This window comes from Eptesicus fuscus, chromosome 4 (assembly GCF_027574615.1).
Source record: "Eptesicus fuscus isolate TK198812 chromosome 4, DD_ASM_mEF_20220401, whole genome shotgun sequence".
Lineage (NCBI taxonomy): Eukaryota > Metazoa > Chordata > Mammalia > Chiroptera > Vespertilionidae > Eptesicus > Eptesicus fuscus.
In genome coordinates this window covers 22,736,743-22,755,444 of record NC_072476.1, presented here as the reverse complement: position 1 = coordinate 22,755,444, position 18,702 = coordinate 22,736,743, and the positions used below count along the sequence as shown (strand labels likewise).

The 18,702-nt window shown below is 46.1% G+C and overlaps 1 protein-coding gene across 1 annotated transcript in view; it reads right to left on the bottom strand.

Moving 5' to 3' along the window:
* Positions 1 to 18,702, bottom strand: part of BMERB1 (bMERB domain containing 1) — a 99,134-nt gene that overhangs the window by 16,699 nt on the left and 63,733 nt on the right. Inside the window, exon 3 of the mRNA XM_008141556.3 lies at positions 205 to 278. Within this exon, the coding sequence (XP_008139778.1) occupies positions 205 to 278 (74 nt within the window). The remainder of the gene's footprint in view (positions 1 to 204; positions 279 to 18,702) is intronic.

The window sequence follows — 18,702 nt, the reverse complement described above, 5'->3', positions numbered from 1 at the left end:
TTGCCCAAGGTCAAGGCCGTGGCCAGAATTAGGACTTGAACTGGATCTGCCTGACAGAGTTGTGTTTGAATCACAGGATCAGGGAGCACTGCACTGCAAGAATGTGGTCATGTTAGGAGTCCAGATGAACACTGTCTTCCAGCCCGAGGGAGTACAGCTGGGGCATGCTGGGGGCTCTGAGCAGCTGGAGTCCCAGATGCTTACCTGGGATGGCGACCAAGTTCTGCAGCTCCTGCTTCAGGTCCATGATGTCATTGCACAGCTGAATGTCATCCATCCTGGGGAAACAGGACACCGCCGTCAGCAGGTTACACTGAAAAGCATTCTACACCCTGAGCACCTCCCCAATTTCAACAAAGGGAATTTGTGGGAGGGGGTGGCCTTTGTAAAGGCCACACGTGCTCTTTGTAGAAGTTTTCCCCCAAAAGAAGAAAAATAAAGATTGCCCGATATCTCACTACTTAGAGATGATCAGACACTATTAATAACACCTTGATAGTGTTCCTCTCAGTCTTCATGTGCCTAGCTTTTGTTTGCTTGTTTGAGCAAGCTCATGTGGCAGGTTCAGTGTATTCTTTTATCATCTTGTTGTTAAAATGTTTAAACATTACAGAAATTCACAGCATAGACAGGGAAAATCTCACTCTATCCTTTAGAGATAACTATTTTCAATAACTTTGTATATATTCCTCCAGATTTTAAAAAAATGTTTATGCTTATACTATCATATAGCATATTGTTGTTATTATACCAACACATGTTGCAATTTTCTAAAATTTAATGATATATCTTGGGCATCTTTCCACATCAGTACATGCAAATCTTCTCACTTGCAATGGCTGTATACTATTCCACTGTGTTGCCATACAGTGATTTATTTAACTATTCCCATATTCATAGACATCTGGGTGGTTTCCTGATACATTTCTAGGATAAATTCCTAAAAAAGTAAATTCCTAGAAATGTAATGGCTGAGTCAAATATCATGAACACGTGTGTTTTAATAGCAATTTTCAAACTGTCCACCAACAGTGTGAAAGGATGTTCACTCCCATAATCTCAGTAATCAGGTTGCATGGACAGTTTGCATGTGTGTGTGTGTGTGTGTGTGTGTGTGTGTGTTACAATATTAACTTATCTTACTGTAAACAATATTTGTAATGACTGCCTGGAATTTCACCGAGTAGATTTATCGGGTCTATTTTTGTTATGCCTGTATCTTAAGTTACTTAGGTGGGTTTTTCAGGTTATTTATGCTATTTTAGTCACTGTAGAATGAACATGGATCCACATAGGCTTCTTCTTCAGGTTGGATTATTTGGTGTGTGTGTGATGGGGCTATAGAATCTCAGAATTGGAATGACTGAGTACAAAAGGCTTGGCATGTCTGGGGCCATTGATACACATTATCAAACTGCTTCCCCTTGAAGGAGGTGAGGGGGTATGTGCCTTTAGTCTGCAAGTCTTTATTGAGCATTTACTATGTCCGCCACTGTCATAGGCTCCAGGGATGCAGCAGTTTCTCCTGCCCTCATGAGCTGAAATTTAGGCAGAGGAGACAGTGGGTAAACACAAAACAAATGCTATGAAGAATAAAGCAAGAGGGGATGGAGTGGGCCAGTTTGGACACAGCATCCTACTGTCCCAGGAAGAGACAGAGCGAAGCATTAATATTCTCAAAGGGCTCAACTGTGCCCACACAGCATATGAGGGTGGGGCCAGGACAAGAAATTAATCCAAGTCCACTGATCTGCCTCGTTCCACAGCATCTTGGCCAAGCACTGGTCTGTTCCCTCCACAGTGTCATCCACAGACCAGCTCAGGGCCCTCTGCCCTTTGCTGGTCAAGCATTGCCCATGTTACCCTTTTTAATCCCAGCATCCCAGCTTTCAGGACAAGAGGCAAGAACATCTCACTTTAGCCCGTGTCTCCTGTTGCCAGAGGCACTCCAACCATTTGTCAGGCCCTGTCCTGGAATGTCCTGACAGGTGGCAGCTGCCTCGAATGATCTTGGGGAATTGCCAGAAGGGTACAAACGGTTCCCATTGGTTCCTATCAGCGACTGTTCAACTAGTGGAGTTCCCGGGCCCTTTTCCACAGCTACTCTGCAGATCAGGTTACATCGGTGGTTCTTAATGGGGACAATTTTGGTCCCCAGGGACATCTGACACTACCTGGAGGCATATTTGGTTGTTATAACTGGGTGTGTGTGGGAGTGCTACTGGCATCTAGTGGGTAGAGTCCCAGGATGCTGCTCAGCACCCTGCAGTGGGCAGGACAGCCCCCCTCAATAGAGAATTATCTGAGCCGAAATGTCAATCAGGCTGAAGTTGAGAAATCTAGGGTTGCACCATGCAGTTGACACAGGTCCTGATCGATCATTTTTCAGAGATCAGAGAAGGAAAGGTGGCGAAAGGAACAAAAGAGAGACAGGTAGTGGTTAGAGGCAAGAGTACTGACACCAAACAGCTGGGGGCGGGAGGGGGGAGGAGCAGTGATTTAGCATCTCTGAGTTTCTTTCCTCATATTTAAAATAGAAATTTTAATAGCACCTCTCCTTAGGATTATATGCACATCAAGCACTGAGCACGTGCCTGGGACATACATAGTAAAATGCTTGGTAACTGTTATTATCATTAGCTGTTAGAAAGAAACAGGGAGAAAAAGATAGAAAATGCTGCTGGACAAGCAGTTTATTTGACAAATGGAGCTAACATGCTCAACCTTAAAAAGACACACCAAAAAACCTTGATTATTTTTCTCTATGAAAGTTTTAAAATAACATTCCTATCTGATCATAGAACAGATCCCTGAGCACTGTAGAAATTTTGAAAAACAAACAAACAAGTATGAAGAAGGAACCTAAAATTATGCCTAACCTTGACCCTCGTGCACCCAGAGGTCACTGTTCACTCCAAGAGTTTTGGTGTGTTTCACACCAATTATTTTCACGCATGGAGCCCAGGAGTAGCAGACTTGCGCCTTGGGTGGCCTTAGTCCATCTCTAAACTGCACTCAGCCTGAGTTTGAGTCCTCCAAAACCCATCCAAATCCAGCACACATTAACAGGTGAAATGGCGTTCTGATGTTCTCACAGGGAGTCAGCACTGTGGTTTTCCTCAACTCTCCCTCTTGCTGCCACCTTCCCATCTCTTTTCTTTCTCTCTCTTCCTCTTCCAAACGCCTCATAGTCAAAGGAGGGTCAGCTTTGGTCTTCAACTTAAAAACCCCAGTTGGCAAAAGCAAAGATTAGTGGTTCTTGAACATTGCCCCAGGAAAGGAGCTTGTCCTTCTCCCGCTCTCCCCCCCCCCCACCGCCCCACACACACAAACACACACACACACACACACACACACACACACACACACACACTCTCCAAGCTGTCTGTCAGAGCATTCCGCTAATGAAAAATCAGGTCATTTTCTGGAAGATGGAGAGATGGGTTTCACCAATGAAGGAAATAAAAAGTCAACGTTTATTGAACATGTACTATGTGCTGGTCATTGTCCTCACCACTTTCCATGCATAAACTCATCTAAATCTTCACGGCGGTCCTGTGAAAGAGGTATTGTTTTTATCTCCATGTTACAGAAGATAAAATAGAAGTCAAGCAATGTGCCCAAAGTCCCGCACTGGTGAGTGGATGTTGGGATTTAGCCCAAGTTCGTGCTCTTGATCACTTCCCCATGGTGTCTCCCCTCCACTTGGCTGTATGAGTCGCCACTGACATGGTTGGTTGCCCACATAACCGACCTTCCTCTTCCGAGAGCCCTGACTTGTTTAGGAGGCAGTGTCTCCATCCCTTGATGGAAGCCAGTTATCTCAGTCTGTTCAGGCTGCTGTAACAAAAACACCATAGGCTGGCTGGCTAAACAACAGTCCTTGATATCTCAGATCTGAAGGGCTGGGAAGTTCAAGATCAAGGTGTTAGTTGATTTGGTTCCTGGTGAGGATTCTCTTCCTGATGTGCAGATAACCACCTTCTCGCTATATCCTCACATGGCGGGGAACGAGATCACTCGTCTTTCCTAAAAGGGCACTAATCTCATTCACGAGGGCTTTGCCCTCGTAACTTATCACGTCTCAAAGGCCCCACTTCCTGCCCTGGCCAGGTTGCTCAGGTGGTTGGGGCATCGGCCCATACACCAAAATGTTGAGGGTTTAATCCCTGGTCAGGGCACATATGGGAGGTACCAATCAATGTTTCTCTCTCTCTCTCTTCCCCACTCCCTCCCTTCCACTCTCTAAAAAAAGCAATGAATAAAATATATCCTCAGGTAAGGATTAACTAAAAAAAAGAAAAAGAAAATAACATAGTTGGAAGCCTAGTGAAAACCAGCAGAGACCATGAAATGAAAGCTGAAGCAGACTGACAGAGGAAAGGATTGGCTTTTTAACATTTATTTGGATCCTTCTTTTATAATTTGTGGATGTGGTGGACATCTTGGGATGGCTGGGAAGAAGAAATGCTTGGTCGTAGAGATGGAGCATTGGTCTGTGATGTGAAGCCTGGATCTGAGTCCAAGTCCTACCACAAACTCCTCTATGACTAAAAGAAAAACTCTGATTTTCTATACACTCAGCACATCTGACACCAAATGTGTGGGTTTTTCCACACCAAGCAATTCTCCAGTTCTCAGTGGACACCCACTGGGTGTCTACAATCTAATTCAATTCTGATACTCACTGCCCAGAGTTAGCATAGACCCCGCAGGTTAAGGGCTCAGGCCTACTTCAGATGCCAATCAAAAGTCCAGGCCACCAGTACTTCTGACCAACTCACTATGAACTGGAGGTTCCCAGGAACCCCTCTTCAGGTTCTATAATTTGCTAGAACTGCTCACAAAACTTAGGAAAACATTTACCTGCATTCACTAATCCTATGTAATAAAAGCCTAATATGCTAAGTGTCCAACCATTCTTTCAACCGTTTGACCAGTCGCTATGATGCACACTGACTGGTAGGTTAGCTTGCTGCTGGGTTTGGCAGACAGGGACTAGGCGAGATGGGCTGGACACGCCCGGGAGCCCTCCCACAGTTCCTCCCCAGCCCCAATCGTGCACCGGTGGGGCCCCTCGGCCTGGCCTGTGCCCCCTCTCAATGAGGATATCAGAGAGCCAGTTTTGGCCTGATCCCCACAGGCCAGGCCAAGGAACCCCACTGATGCATGAATTTGTACACTGGGCCTCTCATCTTCTCTAATAATAGACAAATATGCAAATTGACCATACCACCGACACACCCACAAGCCACGCCCACAAGCCACGCCCACCATCCAATCAGAGCGAGTATGCAAATTAACCCAAACCAAGATGGCTACAGCCACAGAGAGCAAGGTTTCCTAGGTAACAGAGGAAGCCAAGCTTTCCGCCTGCCCTAGCCAGGCCTAAGCCTCCACTCAAGCTACAAAGTTTCAATTATAGAAGGGAAACAAATTCAAACAAATGGCGGCAGAATGGAGCTTGAGAGAGCAGGCCAGGGTTGCCGCCGGCAACAGGGGAAGCAAAACTTTTCGCACACCCTGGCCGGGCCCACCCGCTTAAGGCAACAAAGTTTCAATTATAACCCCAACACAAATGGCTGCTGGCCGGCCTCGGAGGGAGCCCCAGGCTTGGCCCTGCTCCAGGCTACAAAGTTTCAATTGTAGAAGGAAAATAAATTCCAGATACCAGGGCCTCTGCTTGGGTCGCCAGGGGGCGTGGCCGGCCTGCAAACCACCACAGGCCCCTCGCTCAGGCCGCCCCACACCCTAAGGGAAACCCCACCTGATCCGGGACACCCTTCAGGGCAAGCCAGCTGGCTCCCACCCCTGTACCAGGCCTCTATCCTATCTAATAAAAAAGTAATATGCAGATTGATCATCATCGCAACACACAATATAGCTGCCCCCATGTGGTCAAAGATCCTGCCCCCATGTGGACACAAGATGGCCACCACAAGATGGCCAGCAGGAGAGGGCAGTTGGGAGGCACCTGGCCTGCAAGGGAGGGCAGTTGGAGGTGATCAACCCTGCAGGAGAGGGCAGTTAGGGGTGACCAGGCCGGCAGAGGAGGGAAGTTGGGGGCAAACAGGCTGGCAGCAGAGTGGTTTAAGGGGCAATCAGGAAGGTAGGCAGGCAAGCAGTTGGGAGCCAGCAGTCCTGGATTGTGAGAGGGATGTCCGACTGCCCGTTTAGGCCCGATCCCACTGGGATCGGGCCTAAACGGGCAGTCGGACATCCCTCAAGGGGTCCTATATTGGAGAGGGTACAGGCTGGGCTGAGGGACAACCCCCCTCCGTGCACGAATTTTGTGCACCGGGCCTCTAGTTTATTATAAAGGATACTAGGGTTCCCGTTGCAGGAAAAATCCTGCAATAGGATTTCCTGCTGCACTCTACCCTGCCTCCGTTCCTCCCTTGTCGCCCACCCCGCCTTCTCCGCCAGCCCGCCTGCTTTTCCCTTCGCCCCCGGCCCCGCCTCCGCTCCTCCCTTGTCGCCCGCCCCGCCTTCTCTGCCAGCCTGTCTGCTTTTCCCTTCGCCCCTGGCCCCGCCTCCGCTCCTCCCTTGTCACCTGCCCCGCCTTCTCCACCAGCCCGCCTGCTTTTCCCTTTGCCCCCGGCCCTGACTTGGCTCCTCCCTTCTCCTCCCCCCCCCCCCCCAGCTTGCTTGCTTCTTCGAAGCTTTACTCCCTTCTGCAGCTCTTGGCTGCTTTTGACGCTGTCTTGATATGCAAATTAGCTGCCATATTTGTTGGGGTAATTTGCATACCCATCCTGATTGGCTGGTGGGCGTGGCTTGGCTGGTGGGCGTGGCTTAGGTGTAGCGAAGGTGTGGTCAATTTGCATATTTGTCTATTATTAGACTAGACTAGAGGCCCAGTGCATGAAATTGGTGCACGGGTAGGGTCCTTAGTGGCTGCTGCTGCCGGCCAGGGCCTCCCTTCACACTTACCTTGGCCTGGCACCACCTGCTCACCTGCTCCACCATTCCACTGCAGTCCTGCTCTCGTAGGCGCCCATTGGGGACAGCAGCACCTCCACTGCCACCCGCTGCCAGCACCTCATCGCCGATGCCCACCATGTTCCGTGCCACCCCCTGGTGGTCAGTCTAACTCCCAGTCGGTGGAACTCCCGCCCATGGGGACAATTTGCATATTAGCCTTTGATTATACAGGATTACAAAGGATACAGATGAACAGCCCAATGGAAAGGAACATAGGGCAAGGTATGGGGAAGGGGTGTGGGGCCCCATGTCCTCTCCCAAAACCTTCCCAACACATCCACGTGTTCACCAACGTGGACGCTTTCCAATCATCATATTTTAGGCATTTTTATGAGGCCACATCACATAGGCATGATGATTAATAACTCAATCTCCAGCCCCTTCCTTCGCCAAGAATGAGGGATGAGGCTGGACGTTCCAAGCTCCTAATTATGTCTTGGTCTTTCTGGTGACCAGACCCCATCCTGAACCTGTCTGGGGTCCCACCCATCTCATTAGCACACAAAAAACACTCTGGAAATTCCCAGGGTCTCAGAAGCTCTTGTGTCAGGAGCAGGAGTCAGAGAACAAGTAGAATAAAAGATGTTCCGAGTGCCCTCATCACTCAGGAAATTACAAGAGTTTCAGGAGCTTTTTGCCAGGAACTGGGGGCAAAGAGCAAATATATTTCTTATTATACCACAATAACTTTGAGCAAGCTATTCCCCTCCCCAGACCTCTGCTTCCTCATGTGTAAAATGAGGGTTTCAATGATCTCTGGCGCCCTGTTCTGTCAGTGCATAGAGGAATTTTTAAAATGCTTTAGAGCCAGTCAAGTGCGGATCTCAGTTCCCCCGTTAATTGGCTGTACAACTTGGGCAAGCCCTACACTGCTCTAGGTCTCACTGTGGAAAGGAATAATACCTTTGCCTTGGGGTTGTATGAAAATGAAATAACCTTATGTGTGGGGAGCAGGCAGTCCTGAGCTTGGTACATACATAGTAGGTACATAGGAAAGGCTACTTCTGTCCACCCCTCCGCCCTAGGTAAGGAGGTGAGTCACTGAGCTGTCAGCTGGCAGACACTCCTGAAAAATATTAGCCAACTTTCCTACGTCAAAGGATTAGTCTCATGTGCTATTTCAATTTCCTGAACGCTAATGGCCCTGAGATGATGAGTGTGTACGTTTGTTTAGTGTTCTTGGATTAATGAGCTTAAACGCTCTTCCTGGGGGAGAGTAAGTGTTGAGACAGCTCCAGGGAGCCTGTGAGCTCAGCCATCTCTCAGCGTGATGCTGGGGACCCTGGGCTCAGGTGACTCATCCCTGAAAGGGACGCCTTTGTGGTGCATCGCTGGAGACCATGCTGCCTGTTTCTCCCGGTGGCATGATTATGGTCTGTGCGTTAACCGGCTTCTCCCTTGGTTGTAAGCAGACCCTCATTCCTGGATGTGACACCGTTCCCAAAACATGTCACCTCCCTCAAGCACAGATTATTCCTCTCCGCAAGGGGTTTTCTATACTGACTCTGTTTTGATTCATCCTAGAAAGAAAATTACTAACAATGAAAAACTCATCAAGCTGAGCACTTGGGGTTTCTGCCCTTCCCTGTGTGTATGTTCCATGTCGATTATAATTTTACCTGAAAAAAATTACCAACAAAATATTGTTTAGGGTTGTTTTAAACTTAAAAGGACCCTAGCTGGTTTTGATCAGTGGTTAGAGAATCAGCCCTCAGACTGAAGGGTCTAAGGTTCGATTCCCGTCAAAGGCACATACCTCGGTTGCAGGCTCCATCCCTGGCCTGTGGGAGGCAACCAATTGATGTGTCTCTCTCATATCGATGTTTCTCTCTCTCTGGCTCTCCCCTTTCCCTCCTCTCTCTCTAAAAAAATCAATGGAAAAAATATCCTCAGGTGAGGATTAACAAAATAAGTTAAGACTAAAAGGGTACTTTTAGTCTTTTCAAAATCATATAACTATTATATAAATATGACCTTCCTGTAAAAAAAGTCAAACAATACAGAAGTATAATCAGAGCTGGCATTTATTAATGTTTTTATACTATTAGCGCCAGGCTCTGGGCCAAGCATTTTACACAAATTATCTCAATGAACTCTCACAGCAACCCTGTGAGGTGGATATTATTTTTATTACTAGAGGCTTGATGCACAGAATTCATGCAAGAGTAGGCCTTCCTTCCCCCAGCTGCCAGCACCGGCTTCCCTCTGGCACCTGGGACCTGGGCTTCCCTCGCAGCCCTGGCTTCATCCTGAAGGACATCCGGTCTAATTAGCATATTACGCTTTTATTATTATAGATCCCTCAGACTGTGTTAGGAACTTGCTCAGGTCACAGAGTGATAGGAACTTGAACCCCAGCAGTCTGATCTCTCAACTGGGAATATGAGTCCCATGTGGTAGTTGGAGTTCAGGGATGATGGAAATCAGAGTAGTTTGGGGGAAAGCTTCTCAGCTTCGGGTGCCATTTACAGGATGGGCACAATCTGGATGGTCAGGGAAAAGGGTACCTCACACTCAAGTAGAGGGGGCAGTTGAGTCAAACACCGACTGTAGAAAGGGGTGTGGTATCTCGGGTGTTTGACAGAGAAGAGACCAGCCAAATAGGATGTGTTGATGACATACAAGTCTGGGTTCTGAAGGACTTAACGTGGGAGCCCTCTTAGGTTCTAGAGTGAGAGCATGGCACAATGTGTCTATGAAAGCCAGTTTGGCAGACATAGTGATCATTATGTGTGCACCAAGGAGAAAGAGCTTCCTCACTGAATTTCTGTTTAAAGAGCTCACTGGACTTCCTGGAAGACAGGTTTGCTCATGAATTTTCAGCAGGACTGATAAATTATGGCCCATGGCCCAAATCTGATGCCTGCTTTGGTATACAATCCATGAGGTAAGACTGGTTTTTGCATTTTTAAGTGGTTGGGGCGGGGGGGGGGAGGGGAATCAAAAGAAAAATGACATTTCGGGATACATCAGTGTCTATAAATAATGTTTTTTTTGAACACAGCCATGCCCACTCATTTACGTGTTGTCTTTGGCTGCTTTTGTGCTACAACAGCAGAATCGAGCAATGGTGACATAGACCGTATGGCCTGCAAAACCTAAACTTTTTACTAGCCAGCCTTTTATAGAAAAATTTTGTGGGGTCCTGACCTTCAGAAAGAACCATGGGAAGTAATTAGAGACTAACCAAATTGCTAGAGATGGAAGAGCTCTCATCTTCCAAGGATGAAAAAATGAATGCCCAGAGAGGGGAATATTAATTATTGATTCATTGATTTGCTGACTCACCCAATAAATCAATGATCCAGAAAACACTTATTGAGAGCCTAATGTGTGTCAGGCTTCCTGACTCAATTTTCACTTCCAAGAGACACCAGGAATCGAGGCCAGCTACCAAGGCCACATGGCTGAGACAGCAGGGCTCTCTATGCCCTGCAGCTTTGACCGAAGGTCCAGAGCCCACTCCCACCTTCTTCTCTGGCTTCCAGCTGGGAGTTGGACTGTGCCCAGTGCATATAAAGTTGGCCAACAGATTTCCTGCAGACACCTGCTGATGCAATCTGGAGTTTCCACAACAGCATTTGTCCTTCACACCCTTCGCTTCACTGAAGGAGATATTAAATGTCTTAATTGCTTAGTTTCTACTTTTATCCCCCAATCGCTTGCCAAGATAGTGCCTAGACTGAGACATACAAGTTATCCCATTGGATGGCTCAGCAAGCTCTGAAGGAGAGAGAGGTTCTGGCCCTGGGTTTCCCTACTCCTAGCCCTGAGGCCCTGGGCTGAGTGACCCGAAAAGAATTAAAGATGTGGGCAAAGATTAGGCTCTAAACTGGTGAGAGAGAGGGGACCACTGGGAGAAAGAAAAAGGAGGAAGGAAAGGTAGGAGTGAAAGAGGAGGAGGGAGAGGGGGAAGACAGGGAGGAGGATGAAAGGGAGGGAGTAGGGAGAGGAGGGAGGGGAGTGGAGGGGAGGGGAGGGGAGAGGAAACAAAATGAATGTCCAATAAAGTGCATTGGTTACATACATAATTTTCCAACTATACAAGGAAAAACTCAACAACTATTAAAAAATTATTGCTGGCCAGCTTTCAATATTTTCTCAAAAGAAAATTGAGAAATGTAGAAAATATAATTGAGAGTGAAATAAAATTGAGAAAATACAGCCAACACAGACTGGGTGAGGTAAGACACTAAGGTGCTAGGGTCGCCAGATTTGGCAAATCATAACACAGGGTGCCCAGTTAGATTAGAATTTCAGATAAATATCAAGTCATTTTTAGTATAAGGAGGCCCCCATGCAATATTGGGAACATACTTATACTGAAAAATGATCCACTGTTTACCTGAAATTCAGATCTAACTGGGTGTCCTTGTTTTCTCTGGCAGTCCTATAAGGTGAGGGAGGCCAAAGGGAGGCCAGACTTAAAAATCAGCCCAGTTTTCTAAACAGGCATTAGCCCAGGAGGCCAGTTTTGTGCTTGGGGAGGAGGAAAGTCTGCAGGCCAGAGTGGTTAGAATAGTGGCCAATCTCCTACCTTATTCCTCTCCATTTCCACTGGAGAGCTCTCTGTTGATGAGTTTCTAGAGATGTGGGGGTTTGAGAAAACAGCAATGAAAAGCCCCAAGGAGCATTAACAAAAATGGCCAATGAAGTGATGGGAGTAGAAAATTGGAGACAATTTGGAAACCTATGTCGAGGGGTTTGAAAACATTTAAATTCTTTAGTGATCCCATTTCTAGGATCTCATCCTAAGGAGATAATTTAGGGCACCATAAAGATTTAGCTATGATTATGTGCAATATAGTCTAGCTTGCAATAGCAAAAAGCTGGAAGCGACCAAAATGTCCAACAATAGAAGGGATTTCTAAAATTATGGTATGTATGCATAATAGAATTCCACATTAAAATGATATGCAGAAGAGATGTTATTGATATTTTTAAAAACTGGTTAAGAAATATTGATCCAATTTTGCCAAGTACATATACATAGAAAAAAAAAGACAGCAAGATTCCATTAAAAATTTACAGTGATTATTGTGAAGAAATTTTTATTTCCTTCATTTGCTCTCTATGTTTAAATTTTTTTTTATAATTTGCATGTATTACCTGGATAATTTTTTTAAAGTTTTCTGTTTTAAATTACCAAGGGCCACCCCTTTTGTGAGAAATGTCCACCTGTCCGAAATCAAATAACGGACGCAGAGACAGAAGTTATGGTGAAAACGAGACTTTTAATAGGTTCTCGAGAGCGAGTATCTGCCCCTGAGCACAGCCTATTTACCCAGTCCCTCCTCCGATTCCTCATTGGCTGAGTACTATGAGATCACCTGTCTCCTCACACGTCACCTAGGTCTTACTGTCTCCTATTGGGCAATGGGCTGAGGCCTTTTCTAGTTGCCTCCCCGCCCCCCCCCCCCCCTGTCTAGTAGAGACAGGCACCTTGGGGGTTTCCACCATGATGCTGGCTCACACCCACAGTTCTTTGTTCTTATATCCTCTTCCTCCTCCCTACATTCTGTTTGTCCTGGGGAAATTCAGTAACCTTTCCATTCAAAGTTAGACTACGCTGGAGATGGATCACAGAGGCCTATTTCCTACACTTTCCTCAGAGGCACACACAGTCAGTCTTGGGTTACTACAGCCCCAACAGAAGCCCCTCTTGCCCTGGTCTCCTCAGCCTCATCTCTAGCCATAGAGCTCACATTTGAGCTAGCAGCCCATCTGCATGCTTGTGTGAATCCCGACCTGCATCCTTCAAGCCTTGGCTCCCTTCAACTCCCCTTCCCACCCCCAGAACACCTCTGTCTCAGACTAACTCCTATGCATCCTTCAAGACAACCTCAGCACCCACTCTGGAGCCTTCCTGATGCTCCCAGCCTAGATCAGCTCCTCTGCCTTCATGCTGCCCCAGCCCCCAGGGGCCATACCACAGCTCAGCCTCCTGATAATCATCTAGGCACTTGTGTCTCTCCCTAAATAGACTGTGTACCCTTTAAGGGACTTTTGACTCTTCCCTCTGTGGTTCGAGCTGTCATCCATGCCTGACACATGGCAGTAAGCAAGTGATGAAGAAAGGAAGACAAGCTGGCAGGCGGGCAAGGAGGAGTACACACAGTCCTGGATTTTTATTGAAACAAGGCCTCATGACTACAAGTGCATGTGGAAAATTTTCAAAGCCCATGATAGAGGCCCCACAAGGGCAATAGTATCAATCAAAGGCAGTGAGTCACAGGGCAATAGTATCAATCAAAGGCAGTGAGTCACCCCCCCAGAGAAATCCAATTAAACATTGTAATTCAAGTGATCCTGCTTGGCATGCTGCTCTCAATGCAGTTTCTATTCTGAGCTCTCTCGGCATTTGGGCCCTTCTGTACCTGCTGAGTTCCTGCCAGTGGGATGTCTCTTCTCCCAAACCTTCCCTCCCTGCCCCCACATCCATCTCTCTCTCCCATGCTGATACCAGCAAAAGCATTCATTTGAGCCTAGTACTATCTCACTTAATTCTACAATCTATAGGGCAGGTTAGGTAGAAAGCTGGTTAACAGCCCCAAGGGCAATAAAACCATAGGGCTAGCTTTTCTACTGAACAAAAACTAAAATTTTGGGAACCCATGAATTTGTAGTTGGCTAGACAGAAGTGTGGGTGGCCCAGAACTTGAAATTGGCATCTGGATTGAAGGCAGTTTTGTGGGAGTGAGCCCTGAAACTTGCAAGATCAGACCCTAACTCCAAGTAGATAGTGTCAGAATTGAATTGAATTATTGGATATCGAGTTGGTGTCATGAATCAGAGCATTGGTGTGGAAAACAACATGTATTTAATGTCAGAAGAAAACCACGTTTGGTGTCAGAAGGGGTGATAAAGTTCATTTGTATATTGGAACACACCAAATGGGGGCCACCCCAGTGACCTGGCCCACGTCACGGATCTAAACCTAAGTCAGCCTGTACTTACAGGAAACACCTGTCGAGAAAACCTAACATACACCAATCACAATCCTCTAACTCAGCTTTGGCTAGCTTAGTTTATCCTAGAAAATAGGACCTGCTAGCCTTAGAAGGAGATCCCCAACCTCCTAGCCAAACATGCCGTTTCGTCTCTTCTAACACTCTATAAAACTCACTCTTGCCTGAGATCCCGGAGGAAGAGTGCTCCACTAATTATGAAACACTGTACTACCCCAATCCATGGATTGTTTTCCCTGGGATAAAGGACATCAAACTTGTTACTAAATTGTTTTCGTTTCGTCATCTGATGGTGGTGTCAGAAAACACTACACAGAAGAGTTTCAGCCCTACCCAGTCTGGCTCAGTGGATAGTGCATCAGCCTGCGGACTCAAGGCTCCCAGGTTCGATTCCAGTCAAGGGCATGTACCTTGGTTGCGGGCACATCCCCAGTAGGGGGTGTGCAGGAGGCAGCTGATTGATATTTCTCTCTCATTGATGTTTCTAACTCTCTATCCCTCTCCCTTCCTCTCAGTAGAAAAATCAATAAAATATATTAAAAAAAAAAAAAAAAGAGGTTCAGAGAAGTTAAGCAATTTGCCCAAGATCACCCAGCTCACAAGCATCTTGGCTGGGACACCAACTCTTAAACAGGCAAAGCCCTGAACCTGGATCACTGTTTGTGCTGTGCTGACTACCTCCCACCACCCACCAGAGGTGACAGTCACATACCCCTTGCTCATTGTGGCTAAGTAAGCGTTTCCCAATCATCAGTCATTTGCATATGGAAATGTCTGCCAGATCTTATGCCCTCTCCACTATTACTTATTCAATATATATATTACAGAGAGGAAGGGAGAGGGATAGAGAGTTAGAAACATCGATGAGAGAGAAACATCAATCAGCTGCCTCCTACACACCCCCTACTGGGGATGTGCCCACAAACAAGGTACATGCCCTTGACCGGAATTGAACCTGGGACCTTCAGTCTGCAGGCCGACACTCTATCCACTGAGCAAAACAGGCCAGGGCTCAATATTTTCTTTACATTGACTCACTTTTCATAGAAATGTTTAATATAAAACTTTTTACAGCATCATAAATGGAAAAACCAGTATTTTTCCTTAGAAGACATGAAAATTAGTTAATGTTTTCCCAAATACTACCTAAAATCATCCCAGTGTGCACCCCAGTTCAGGAAAAACAGGACCATCTGAATCTCATAAGGTCACACAGCCAAGATATCAACCAGGTCCTATCTCCAAGTCTAATCCTCTTTCAACCACAACATGAATCCCTCGACAGTGTTTCTGGTTAACTATGTCAGGGCAGTAAGCAGAGAGGAACTGAACATCCCTCAAGATGGCCCAGTTTCCTATGGAACCAAGATGGTGGCATAGGTAAACACCTAAACTGCTGCCTCACACAACAATTTCAAAACTACAACTAAAAGACAAAACGTCTATCATCCAGAACCACGGGAAAGCTGGCTGAGTGGAAGTTCTACAACTAGAAGGAAAGAGAAAAGAGCATTGAGACATGCACAAGCGCTGAAAAGCTGAGGTATGGAGGCGTGCGAATTGGGCTGGCGGCGGGCGACTGGGTGCGTTGCTTTTCTCAACCCGAAGGGAGACAAGCTCCCAATTACTCTGAACTCCAGTTTCTGGGGAGACGCTGGGGACCCAAACTCCCATGGGGAGAAGCTGGACTGTCTGCCATCGGGTCAAAAAGTGAGGGCGGCTTTCTTGCAGAGGTACACGCAGCAATCAATCATTGTTTACTGTGCTGGGGCGCAGGACATGGGGACTTGGAAACGCGGAGATGCAGAGATGGCTGACTGGCAGCCATAGCTGTTTGCCACACCCTAGCCTAGTGACTCCCTGAGACCTCGCCCCGCACAATCTACAAATCCACCCAAGCTCCACACAGCGGCTTTTGCATATAAATGGCCTTCCCTATCGCAGCTTAACCTAACAAACTGCAGCTCTGGTCAGACAGCTCCAAAACCTCCAAACCCCAAGCAAAGAGGATAAAACTGTAGTTCTCGCTGTAGCTCCTGCTGGGTGGCCTCAGACAGTAGCTGACCTGCACCCTATTGGAGATCCAGAAGCTAGTGTATCTAGTGGTCAGTGTGAGACGACACCAGATTTCAACTACTCACATCCATAAGTGACACATTCAAGAGGCAGACTCAGTGAGCACCAAAACCCCACTGAAACAAGTCCTGCCCCATAAGCATGTCTCCAGCACAGCAGTTCTTCCATTATAGACACAGCAGGTCCTCACAGCCAATTGGCCTGGAGGTCAATTCCTCCCAGTGTACCAACAGCAATCAAGGCTTAACTAAACCAAGACTTTGCACTCAGCCCACAAAGGGGTACACCAAGAGTATCCACCTCAGGTGATAGGGGAGGCTGAATCACTGGGCCCTATAGGTCACCTACCACAGAAAACCACTCCATCAACACAGGGAAGCAGCCAAAATGCGGAGACAAAGAAACATGTCACGAATGAAAGAAATGGAGGAAAGCAAACTACTGGACATAGATTTCAAAACCACATTTATAAGGTTACTCAAAAATCTTCTAAAAACCACCGAGAAACTTGATGAGACCTCTGAGGAGCTTAGTGAGACCTTCAAGGACCTTAATGAGAATGCCAAAAAAAAAAAAAAAAAAGGAAAAGGACCAGTCAGAAATTAAGCATACACTGTCTGAAATAAAGAATACACAGAAATTCAACTGTAGATCAAAGGACCCCAAGAATCAAACCAAAGATCTGAAATATGAGGAAACAAAAAACACCCAACCAGAAAAACAAAAAGAAAAAAGAATCCCAAAATATGAAGATAGTGTAAGGAGCCTCTGGGACAACTTTAAGCGTACCAACATCCGAATTATTGGGGTGCTAGAAGAAGAGAGAGAGCAAAATATTGAAAACCTATTAGAAGAAATAATGACAGAAAACTTTCCCTACCTGGTGAAAGAAATAGACTTACAAGTCCAGGAAGTGTAGAGAACCCCAAACAAGAGGAATCCAAAGAGGACAACACCAAGACACATCATAATTAAAATGCCAAGGGCAAAAGACAAAGAGAGAATCTTGAAAGCAGCAAGAGAAAAACAGTTAGTTACCTACAAGGGAGTACCCATATGACTGTCAGCTGATTTCTCAACAGAAACTATGCAGGCCAGAAGGGAGTGGCAAGAAATATTCAAAGTGATGAATAGCAAGAACCTACAACCAAGATTACTCTACCCAGCAAAGCTATCATTCAGAATTGAAGGTCAGATAAAGAGCTTCACAGACAAGAAAAAGCTAAAGAAGTTCATCACCACCAAACCAGGATTATATGAAATGCTGAAGGGTATTCTTTAAGAAGAGGAAGAAGAAGAAAAAGTAAAGATAAAAATTATGAACAACAAAATGACAACAAATACATACCTACCAACAAGTGAATCTAAAATTCAAGTGAATAAAAAATCTGATTAACAGAATGGACTGATGAATATAATAGAATCAGGGACATAGAAAGGGAGTGGACTGACAATTCTCAGGGGGAAGGGGGTGTGAGGGGTGTGGGAAGAGATTGGATAAAAATCTTACACCTATGGATGAAGACAGTGGCGGGGGGTAAAGGGCATGGGGTGGGATGGGGAATCAGATGGAGGGGAGCTATGGGGGGAAAAAAGAGAAACACCTGTAATAATCTGAACAATAAAGATTTATTTTAAAAAAAAAAAAAAGATGGCCCAGTGTAACCAAAAGGAAAAACAAACAGAGATGACAGACAACAGATGGTCAGAGGGCTGATTCTTCCAGGCAGATAATGATGCCCTGGGCAAGACTCCCTGAATTTAATCACCAGAGCCCGCAGGGCCTGAAGCAGACCTACTCTAAGCTGTTCTAGGAGCAGATGGAGTTTCCCCCAGAACCGCTCAAGGACAGTTATGGTGGCCCTAAGAGGCAGCGTGAGCACTTGCAGACATGGACTAGTAGTATATAATCACATGTGCAAGGTGGAAGGAGGGTGCAGAATTCCCTTTTCTTTTTTATCTTATTTATTGATTTGAGAGGGAGGGAGGGGGGAAGAAGGGGAGAAGAGAGAGAGAGAGAGAGAGAGAGAGGGGGGGTAGAGAGAGAGAGAGAGAGAGAGAGAGAGAGAGAGAGAGAGAGGAAGAGAGAGAGACTTGTTGTTCCATTTATGTATGCATTCATTGATTGATTCTTGTATGCTCCCTGATTAGGGATCGAACCCACAACCAGAGTTCCCTTTTCATGATCTGGAACAACTCACCAAACTTCATTTGGAGAAACCTCATGCCAAACCAAAATGTCAGTTTATTCAGGCATTTTCTAAAGTGTTGCTTTCAAAGTGAAATCAAGATCTCATTATGTAAATGAACTATTTTTGTCTTGGCTCAAAATGCTTTCATAGGTTGCAGAAAGACTTACCCAAGAATTCTCACAGCTAATATGTAGGGGGGAACTTATAAAGGGCTAGGCTCTATACTAAGTTATTTTCTTGTGTTATTTCATTTAATCTTCACTCCAACTCTTTAAAGTGTAAACTGTTAGTACAGCAGTTGTACAGATGAGGGACCTGAGACTTAGAGTTTACACAGTCACTCAATTATAGGGCTGGGAGTACATTTATGCACATCCTGCTCTAGAAACCACCTTTATTATTATTACACTCTAATCCCAAAACCCCTCAGTGAAGAAGCTCAGAAAATTCCATGTCTCCCAACTCTTGGCTTCCTCACTTGA